Genomic DNA, 11,452 nt, shown 5'->3' with positions numbered 1-11,452 from the left:
TCCTTTCCCTCTCCCACAATCTTTCTTCTCCTTAAGAAAAATCTAGATTACTGTTGCATTTTAGGACTGAAATCTATGTGTACAAAGCTAGAATACGAATACTACTTGAATATTTGATACTGACCATTTGGCATTGGAAAGTTGTTTTATGAAGCAGTATGCATTCCTGCAAACATTGAATAAAAATCTGAGCTCTCTACTTGTAGCCAATTGGTGGATAATAAGGTGTTTCTCACAAATAGAGAGACTTTCCAGAGTTACATTCTCACTTGTCAGATTACACGTTAACATGTTTAGAAAATCAATCCACAGCTAAAAAAAAAATTTAAAAAAAAAATAGAATACTTTGGTGGTGTAACATTAAGGACACATTTCTGTCAAATGCAGAAATTTACAGCACCGATATGCAATCAATTTGCTGTAAAAAGGGAAGGAAAGCAAAATATACATAAAAAATATGCATTTAAAATGTATGCGGACATGCAGAAAAACAACTAAGCTAAAAGTTCTCATTGGTAAGCTAGCTCAATGATGTAATGCACCTGCTGCCAATGTGCACTTTTAGCCTGCAGGTCATAGATTTCAATCAGATTGTGCCACTACAGCCTCATACTTTTCAGTGGTCAATAAAATAGCATAAGTTAAAGTTATAGCATCTGTACTAGCTAAGATCACATATTTAAGTTGAGTTAAACAAAGAACATAGTTACCAATAGACTTCTGAAAGAATTATTGCTGCAAATGATAGTGTAGTTTCTGAATTTGCTAAGCATAAGGTAACCTTTCCAACATAAACCCAGGCTCAAGATTGTCAGTACTCCCTATTAAGAGTGCATTACCGAGCAGTCTTTGGAGAGAAAGGGGCTTAAAGGCAGAATGATGATGCTTCAGTCCTGAGAAGAATACAGAGATGCTCTAAAATACCCAAAACAGAAATCAGAACTGAAAAGCGATTTAAAAAAAAAACAACAAAAAGAATTTATCTAGTGCCCTACTCTGTGCAACTAAAATGTTAAAAACATTAAGTGATTTGTACTTCCAGTAACCATTTTGGAGATTTGAGAAATGGAAAGAAACTTCTCTGTACAGTAGAAATGCAACACGGTTTTAAAATGGAGCTTCAAAGGGAAGACAAAAAGATAAGCAACACTGAGGCAGCTCTTTGTAAAAGAGTACGTGCCCTTGACAATGGTTGGCAAAGCTGATATTAAAGAAAGGCTCTGCCTAACTTATAATTCATCAACTACTTATATTAAAACGTTTGGCTGCATTTGACATGTTTTATTCCGTTTTTAGGCCATAAAAAGTATTAGCTTCCCATTGGATGTTGTGCCACTTTTGCAGGAAGTGCCTCTTAACAAGCGAAAAGCAGTGTGACCATTTGGGTGTGCAATATAAATTATGAATGGGCTCAAAAAACGTAATTTCGTTTTTTTCGGGTTCGGTTTTGTTTTTGTAAACATACTCTAAAGCCTTACTTCTGGAAATCCAAGTAAAATTTGTCAGCCTGGTTCTGCTTAGACTTGCAATTTCAGGTATATCACCCCCCAAAAATCCAGTTTTTAGAAGTAAGGTCATAGAAGGAGGGCACTTATAACACTTTCGGTAACAGAAAAAGGCCACATGGTGTTGGCAGTCTGCACTGTACATTTTGAACCATCTTCATCACCACAAAAGCACTATGCTAATACAATTCGGATGAGCTATTTAACAGATTTACAATAGATGGCTGTAACACGTAAAGGCTGCCATGAATTATGAACACAATCTGTCACATTTATATTGCCTTTAGAGCAATATCAGCTAATAAACTCTCCATTAAAAGCTTACAAAAGAAATCAGGTCAGTTAAAATATTTGTACTTGCTCTTTTCACACCTAGAGGCTGATGAAAGCAGCTCGATTCTCAACTTCAGAAATTAAATGTGGGCGATGAGGCATACCAACCATACCAGAGCAAAGCAGAATTCTCTCTTGATAAAAGAACAATGTACTCTGCTCTCCTTGCATTCTGAAAATACACTGCCACGTCAAGAGCCAAAAAACCGAAAAACTGGAGAAATCGAGGATTGGTGAAACCTTTGAAGAGATGTATTCAATGTAATGGGGAAAGTGGGGTATGTTGGCTTGCTGTGGGATTTTTGGAACGGTCAATGGAAGGCTGTGAAATAATCACATTTGAAAGGACTGGAAATATATATATTTTTTTTAAAGTTCCATGCTTTACATTCCAGCTACAAAAAGGGAAAACCCTGCCACAAAATTCCACTGAAATATTATTTAGTGCATGTTGTAGAACAAAGGCACTTTCAGAAAGAGGTCCTAGGAATTCCATTTAGGAATGTATGCATAAGTATTGAGCCAAACAGTTCTATACATCCCAGAACTGTTTGTGACCCTTTTAGTGTACCTGTAAGACTAATTTTCAATTTTTTTTAAAACCACTTCAAACGCTTTTCCATGGTTTTCCATCACGTCTAACACCACAAGAGCTATTTAATAAAAAATATAAAAAGTTGCCACATGTACAAGACATTTTAACAAAGGCATGTGGGTTGTTTTACTTCATGACTGTCCAATGTACATCAGTGGAGCACCCGCATACAGGTCCATGCTACAATACCTAGACAACCACTGATTGTAAAGAAGTTCCAAATACATGATGTGTATGTAAATGTAACATTTTGGATAGACATAGCATGGTTCGAAACCCCGACATTTGCTAGGCACCCCTGCTTAAAAAAAAATCCTCTCCAGACAAGCTTTTCAGTGTCCCTGAAACAATTCAAGCCCATGATCGTGTGCCTTACAGAAAATAAGCATAAATGCCACAAATTAAAATAAGGGGAAACACTCAATGAACTAAAAAAAAAAAGTCTGCAGTCATTATCCTTGTGTAATTTGTACAGTTTTGGAAAGTTTATGTTACTGGACACTTTTAAATTATTGAAAAGCCATAAATGTAGTGTGCATAAAAGTACTTACACACGGAAATGGATTACTAATATCTGCCGATTTAATCCTTGCAAAATAAAAGTGTAAAATATCTGCAAGCATTTCCTAATTTCCAAACTTTCATTTTGACATGCCAGGTAATTAGCAGATGAAGTCTCTGAATTTAAGGGAGAGAGGCATAATTCAGAGACCAATCAGAATTCAATGCAGATGTAATCTATGTTTGGTAGTAAAAAAAAACCCTCATAAGAACCTAAAGATATTGTGCAATAACACATCACTGAAAGCCAACACTTACATATGCATGTATGCATAGAGAAAGAACCCCTGAACGTTATAGATTTAATTATCTGCAGTAGATAATGCATCTTTAGGGAAAACTAAATACAGTCAGGACAAGTGCTTCTGGTAATACTGCTACAGTTATTTACTTTAAACTCAATTTTCCACTTGCTCATGAGCTGGAGGACGCAATGAAAAAGTATACACACCCATTAACCATTACAGGCTGTGAATTAAGTATAAGACTCATGGTTTTCTCATCAAATGAGCCTTACAAAATACATATGTTTATGTAATTTGTGGTGTGCACAAATTCACGTTACGTGAAATATTATTTAATACAAAATACTACTGAAGGGCGCTGTTTGCTTTAAAACACACACATACCCTCTTTACTTTTACAGTATGGATCCCCTTCTTTAACCTCGCCTTTTAATTTGCACGTTCTGCCATCCAGGTGCTTTCTTATTTTACTCATAACAATAACAATTTAAAGCTCAGCGTTATATTTTATGTATGATAGTCTTTCTTAGTACTTCACAACAAATACTTTCATTTGGTGAAACGTCCAAAAGCCCAGTTCAGGTGACCCAGAATTTCTTGGCAGTGAAACGCTAACCACCCAGAATATGGAATTTTTACACCAATGGATTCCTCTGAAATCCTGACACTAGAGTGGCAACGACCAAAAGCATGGTTGGGCAAGGGTTGCTGCTGGCACTCTTGCTGGAATTTATATTCTACATGCCTCCTTTTCCTGGGTCCCCTTGCAACTGACCTGACATTTTTTAGATGGAGGAGTCTGGACGCAGGTGCGAAGACCACAGAGAGCTGTAATATAATGTTTGATCATCTACCTCCCTTCTATTCCCTTTCCAGATAGCTGTTGTGCATTTTAGATCATCAGTACCACGAGAGCGGATAGTTTCCACAAGCAGTTATGACACCAATGGAAATGACTCATTCATTTCTGAGGTCAGGTCTTAGCAGCCGAAAATGAGAATTTTTACTTTTTTAAGCCCTACGCGCTGCTTGGGGATTGAATATCTAAATGAGTACCATAGCTATTTAGTCACACTGTACTCAGGTACCATTAAGGAAATCTATGTACTTTGCATAACCCTTTGGCACGAATGCAACCATCTTATTATACCGGTACAGAATACCTGCAAAATTGTAGGGACTGCCACCACTTTTTGCTAAACTCTTTTAAAGGTCCGTGCAACGTAAACATAGATCAGAAAGATTCAGCACAGCAAAAGGATTGATGTCCATGTGCTTCAAAGTAACGGATTTCAAGTGTTTTTTGCCACTGTTGTCACAAAAAACCTACAAAAAAGGAATGAATTTAGTAGAAGTTGGTAGATTCGTTCTCTTCTTTGTTTCCACTGTTAAAAATTCCCTTCCTCAATACTCTGCAGGTGAAGTCTTTGACCGTTGTGGCTTTTGGTGCATTTTCGAATATTGATACTTCCTTGAGTTGATCGAGCTGCAAATGACGCACCTTGAATGGCATCTTCCCCAAACAAACTGATTTTAGCATCTGTTTCGATAGTTTTTGCAAGACAGGCAGCAAAGCTGTCCAATGATGTATGGACTTCAGCACTGACATGGACTATTGATTTTTTAGCCGATTCTGGAATAAATCAAGATACATATAACGTTAAAACACTGCAATTAACGGACTGTATGTAAAGCATAAACATGGAGAGAACGTAAGCGCCATCAACAAATTGGGTCATTTTTGAAATATCAAATGTTTTTCAGTTTTTCACATTTAAGCTTCACAAGCTGAATTTCGACCAGACCAATGGCCCTTTTAATTAAGTACAAGGGAGCCTGGGTATATATAAACATGCCTAAAGCATCGGGATTTTAGCAGCAAACCCATGTCAGTTATGAAAACTGTATAATTAACTTGAATGCACTGATTCGCTCCATTTAATCATAATGGCATTTTCCTGTTCCACTATCTTGTAGGTTCTTTAAGATTATGTATTTTGTACTATTTTGTTAAGACATTTTTTCTGAAAGTCAAAATACAAAACATTTGTCTCATTTAACCTAAACAGCACTCATTTGGATCTATAACACTGTACGCAGTTGAGGGATGTAAAACCTGAAGTTGCAGGAGCAGGGAAAAGTCCAGCTATATTTGCAATACAATCTGAAATACAATAGAGTTACAATTTGTCCTTGCGCTCAAAGAATGCAAGGGGCTTTCAAGTACAGAGATTTCACATTTATACAGCAGTGCCTTACAAAAGCTACAGTTTTTGTTTTTGTGGTAGAAAGTGGAACAAACAGCTGATTTGTAGGAGTAAATGTGTATCAGGAATAAAACAAGTGTATAGAGTTAGAAAAAAAAAAAAAGAATGACAAAGTTACCCTGTGAAACAAAGTCTTGGGGACAGAGGAATTGTGATTGTGGCAGCCACTTTTCCGCATTATTATGAATCCGATACACTTGCTACAAAATCCATCGCCTGCCGCATAATTTGCAGATTTTAACGAAAAAAATTGTCTCGCTCAACCAGATCAAAAAAGTTACTAAGAATGATTTCAGACGTCTTGGTGCAGTGACAGGTTCTTTGAAGCGGTTAATTAGCAAACTTTCAGTTGCTGACTGATGTTATTTAGATATTAAACTGATAACTATTGAAGTGGAAACTTTGCCCACAGTATTAAAATATGTACAAAATTATAAAATAACGAATACTGCCACAAAATGTGCAGGCAGTATGCTGCATAATTTGCCTTTCTTTGGAGCATCATTTAATATGCCCTGCTGCACTGCATGATTAGGCCCTTCCTTGCTACATAATTCCAGTGGCCATACTCCTAGTCCTTCAAGGTTGTAGGGTCCTTACTATTATTATCTTGTGGTTCTCTGCCACCTACTGGAGAGACCACAAACTACTCCTGCACTTGTCTTTTAACCTTACTTCCGATTTTTAATGTGTGGATGGAATTTATATAAAACGAGAAACCGGCTAGGCAAATCGCTGAACAGAAACTTCTGGTAAAATTTTACATTACTCTGGGAGGATTCCTGAAAGAGGTGCTGTTAACAAGTCCACACATTCAATGCCCGTGCCGGCAGATGCTCTACTTTAAGCAAAATTTGGTGGTGATTGGTCGAGTGCCCTATCGATAATACCAATAGTTGAGGCGAGGGAGTGCCCCTTTGTTTCTATAAGTCATACATTGCTGTCTCGTCTGTTTTCACCAGGACTCTTTCTTGGAAACAGAACGTAAAATACTTTGAGTTCCAACTGAATTGCTGTTAGCTCTATGAAATTGCTATTTATTTTTTGCTGCTGGTGTGTCCAGGTGCCTTGACCGGTCTGTTTGCCTAGAATTGCACCCTATCCTGAGACTGCGGCATCTCATCACCGGTGGCGGAGGGTGGCAAACAATCTGCCCAGTAACAAGTTCTTGTGGCTCCACCCTTTGAGATTGTGCTGAACTCTGTCAACACTAGATAGTCACATTGACCCGAAGCTTGTGACCATTTCTTAGCCAGACACTACAGTGGTGGCCAAAGGGGAGTTGAGCATGCAGCACTATCGCAATGTACGAGGTCATCCTCCACAACAAATCCATTATCATTGTTACAGGACATATGGCATCCAATAAAGATGGAGCAGCCTTTGAAATGCAATGTCTCTATCCTGGCTGTGATGGGCTTTGCCTAGGACTGTTTAATACCTCCCCAAAAAGCATTTTATCTGCTAAGGGGAGAGATGCAACTGTTTTGGCTTGGACTGCAAAACCTAACCTGTGTAAAAGTGACACTGCTGTCTGAGTGTGCGCTAGGCACTGCTGCTCTTTAACAGCGAGTCTTCCAGATAAGAAAGACATGAATAGCGCTACCGCTAAGGTGTGCTGCAATTATCGCGAAACACTTTTTAAAAAACCTTGCAGGATGTCTGTAGTTTAACAAGACCCTGTAACTACCAGCACGACATGGCTGCTGTGAGCATAATGAGATCCAACATATGGGTGATGGCAAGAGTCTAGGACTGAACCTTTTGAACAGGACACTACTGGACTACAGGAGAACTCAAGGAGACACCAATGGCAGCAGTGTTCAAATTACTTGCTATCTACAGTTGCTCACCTTGGGGACAACAGTATTGAAGTAGAAATTTATCAATTTATAATTGCAGGCAAATTGAACAAAGGCATATCCCACAGTAAAGGTAACATTTTTTTACTTTATAGAATTGACAAATAACGCATAAACTCATGACATTTCTGAAACATAAGTCATCAACTGAAACATACCTTTAAGTTGCTCAACCTCGTCTTCAAAGGTAACTGAACTCCTCCTTCGGCTAGGATAAATATACTCAGGTTGGTGTGCACTGTCAGAACATTCCTCAAGCAGCATTACATCAGTTCCTGAAACAAGTGGTAAACCGACAGAACTATGTGATTTAAAATGTTTCTAAAGCGTTATAGCAAATAAAATGGAATGATTGACATTAAAAAGTGTCACTGCTTGTAATAAACCTATGCAATACCCTAAAACAGAATGACAGGCAAACCTTTTCATGAAGGTTATTGCCAATACTTAAGCTTTGGAAGCAGCTACAAGCAAATATACCAGCTTCCAGTTTCTATATAAATGTTATATTTACCAGATTCTTGTGAGCAACTGAAACCAGTATCCCCAGTGCTACTGCTATAACCAGTAGGCTGTGAACTTGCCATGATAGCCGTGAGATGTGGCGACAATCCCAAATCTGAAAAACACAATTTGAAAACCGTCCTTAGAACAGCATTTATAGTCTCAAAGATATGTCTTTTACACAGTGTTTACAAAAGTTAAACTTGGTTCATATCGATATACATCCAAATTTGATGATCAAAGCGTGGAAGTAAGTTTACTTTACCATAAAAATTAAATGAAGTAGTCAATTATGTAACATAACAACCACACATTTGGGTAGTTGTCAAGATGGCAGGTTAGCATACAGAGTATAACAAATATGAAGATAGCAAGAATAGGATTCAAGATTACAGTCGCCTGTAATACCAGAACCGGCATTGTGGCACACCAGTCATTCTAATGTGCTGGAAATCTCTACAAAAACTACTGTCCATCTGCATAATATCTTAAATACCTTGGACGCGGTGCAGCGAGCTGCTGTCCCAGGAGCAGAGGAAATGTACTCTTTGAACTTTCCCTCAACCGTTGAGACCCTGCCATTTGACCAATGCCCAGTGAAGCTACCGGTTAGCTGAAGAGGAGACGGGCTGTGGATCACCCCTCGGCTGTCACCTATCCAGCCGGACATTGGGCAGACGTTTCTTCGTCTCTGTCGTATACCCCTCCTACCCCTTCACCATACCCCCTTCCCCCTCTACGCTCCCTTCTTCTTGCCTTTTATCCCGTTAATGTTTTTCTGTTGAGACCTAGCTATCTGACCGATGCCCGGTGGAGCTACCCGATAGCTGAAAAGGAGATGGGCTGCGGATTCCCACTCAGCCGTCACCTACCCAGCCGGACCTTGGGCAGACTTTCCCTTCGTCTCACCGTTGTATCTATACCCTACCCCTTTCTCCCATACCCCCTTACCCTTCTCACTCTATTTTCCTTTTCTTCTATGCTCCTTAAATGTTTTTACTGGTATCATTGGTAATATGTAACTGATGTAAGTTTGCAACTATGTGGGACCTTATGTAAAGTGCTCCGATACCTTCGGGTCTAGCCAACGCTATATAAAACTCTTTAAATAAAAACATAAATAAACAAACAAACAGCTGAAGTGAGTGGGGGACTGGAAAATGCACTAAGCGATGAATGAAGACGGGAGATTATATCCTGTGGCAAAATATCAGTTGTATAAGCAGACAACCCTTATCTCAATCCCAACTTATTTATTTATTTCCCAAAAAAGTCAAGCACATACTTCAAATTAATACAGTACAGATATAGTTTAGTTGGTAGACAAGAAGTTTTGTGGATTTGAAACATGGTAGGTAGTGAATGAGAAGCAACATACAGACTTAAACATGTATCTTATGTGTATTGTGCACTCGCTCTCTCATATATATATATAAATATTTGTGTATGAACCAAACATACATTTTTGTTAGGGCATTGACATTAGAGGGGAGTGAAAGAGCAGAGCTAAACTGAATTACTGTGGCCACTTTCGAGGTAAGGTCTCAATAGCCAAACCCCTTCACCCAAGCCACTTTCCAACTGTGGCTTGGGTGACTAGCAGATAAAGAGTACTGTCGCTAATACCAGAGCTGTAGTTAGATGGTAGCATCACTACTGATGCTACACGGTTCTATTAAATAATGTAGGAGTACTACCCCCTTATCCAGCTAATCCACCTAAGGTTACTATGCATGAGGACACAATGTTTCATGCATATCGGAGGTACTTTAGGCTACACTATGAGGTGGGATTATAAAAATTAGATAGAATACGAACAAGGAAGCTAATGGAACTAAAGAAAACAAATCATAGACTAAGAGAAAGCCCACATCACCTCTAAAGATAAACACATTCTAAATGAGATTGTCAAGAAAAGAAAGGACTACAACAAGCTTTTAAGCACTAGAGCAGGCATTTGGGTCAAACAAAAAATCATTAGGTTATGAGAGGATACTAAAAAGGGCAAAACCCTAGTAGACGACTATTAAAAAAAATATGATACAAAAGGTAGTCTATAAATGCTATTAAGGACAATAAAGGTCTCATCCACACCAACTCCAATAAAACGGTTTATATCTTCAGAGAGCTCTACCAAGAACTTTATGGTTTAAATCTTTTATTGAGTTTTCACAAGGGACAAAACAACACGAACTAACTGTGTCAAGCATGTGTAGCGCAGTAAGCTTCAATGCAATAATAATAAGTATACTCTGTGCTAGAGGAAGCAATTTGGCGTTGTAGGTCACAGATAACACCCCCCAACAAAACAACAGGTCCCTCCCCCTTCCCGCCCCCCTTGTCCACAAAGCAAAACGATAAACCTGTTATGAAAAGGAAAGTCAATGAGTGAGTGTAACATCAGCGCGTGGTTGCAGTTTGCACTTGGGCGCCTTCTGATCCGGGATTGGGGTGTCCGCCAATCGGAGAAGGCGTAGGTATCGGGGGCAACTCAGTTCACGGAACTCCCCTGTGAGGAGAGTCAAGAATGGCCTACACAGCTCCGCGAATTAGTCTCCCCGACCAGCCTTTACCAGGGATAGCTTCTCCATTCCAAGCACCATCCACAGCCTGTCTAACCAGCCTGTATGTGGGGTGGCCTGTGGTGTCCTCCAGTGTGCTAAGATGTTTTGCGTGGCCTCCCCTAATGCAATAGCAATCAGGCGGCCTCTCCGTGACTTCAAGGGATACATCAGGGCATTCGGCAATCCCAGCAGGATGTAAGCAGGGAATCGGGGAAGTTGGGTGTCTAAGTGTGAGTCTATGTCATCCAATATCGTGCCCCAGTACCCCTGTAGGTGGTCGCAGCTCCAGAGCAGATGTTCCAGTGTGCTCAACTCCCCACACCCTCTCCAGCAGCGATCGCTGATGCGGGGGTCAAACGAATGCAAGAGCTCAGGCGTGCGATATCAGTAGGTGGCCACTTTAGTCAGGGATTTGGTCAGTCCAAGGTGATATGCGGAATGCCTTGCTCTGTGATGGACACTGCCCCATTCTTTATGCGTGAAGGCCCTCCCCAGTTCCCGCTCCCAGTATGTGTAAGTGCTCAAGAGGGGGAGGTGTTGATACAGGTCTGAGATTCATTTCTTCTCGGGAGTGCGGGTGACTAGCCATTTCTCGTAGGGAGTTAGATGTCGTTATGCTCCAGGTCGAACCTCAGGGTGGAGTGCCCAATGACGCACCTGTATGTAGGATAGCCTGCTATCCTCCGGGATGCCATAGTCCTCTTCATCTGTGGAAAGGAGAGGATACCATCCAAATTAAAAAGATGTCCCAGGGCTCTGCACGGGGACTGTCGCCAGGCCACAAAAGCCTTAGGGTCCAGTCCCGGGGTGAAGTCGGGGTTAGCAAATAGCGGTGTTAGAGGGGAGGGGAACGATGTCAACTCATGTTTGATGGCGACCCGATCCCACACTACCATAACCATGCCTGTGATCTGGGACGCGTAGAGGTTGGGCGGCCGATGGCGCCTTGGGAGAAAGGGGATCCCCTGGAGGGGCATACCCGCTACAGCCTGGTCCTGGAAGAGCCAAGTCTTTCC

At 40.3% G+C, this 11,452-nt stretch overlaps 1 protein-coding gene across 4 annotated transcripts in view; it reads right to left on the bottom strand.

Moving 5' to 3' along the window:
- Positions 1–333: 333 nt before the first annotated feature.
- GPR161 (G protein-coupled receptor 161) overlaps positions 334–11,452 on the bottom strand; it is a 105,370-nt gene continuing 94,251 nt past the window's right edge. For 3 of the 4 annotated variants that reach the window (XM_078658329.1, XM_078658327.1, XM_078658328.1), the window contains 3 exons: positions 7,883–7,987; positions 7,527–7,643; positions 2,892–4,872 (listed from right to left, as the gene is read on the bottom strand). In XM_078658329.1, coding sequence (XP_078514455.1) covers positions 4,628–4,872; positions 7,527–7,643; positions 7,883–7,987 — 467 coding nt within the window. In that variant the 3' untranslated portion in view covers positions 2,892–4,627. Of the gene's footprint in view, positions 4,873–7,526; positions 7,644–7,882; positions 7,988–11,452 lie in introns of all 4 variants that reach the window. The other variant, XM_078658326.1, reaches the window with a different exon arrangement.

Source organism: Lissotriton helveticus, chromosome 8, assembly GCF_964261635.1.
Source record: "Lissotriton helveticus chromosome 8, aLisHel1.1, whole genome shotgun sequence".
In the NCBI taxonomy this organism is placed as follows: Eukaryota; Metazoa; Chordata; class Amphibia; order Caudata; family Salamandridae; genus Lissotriton; species Lissotriton helveticus.
Note: the sequence above shows the minus strand (reverse complement) of the source record. Positions and strands in the feature narration are given on the sequence as shown.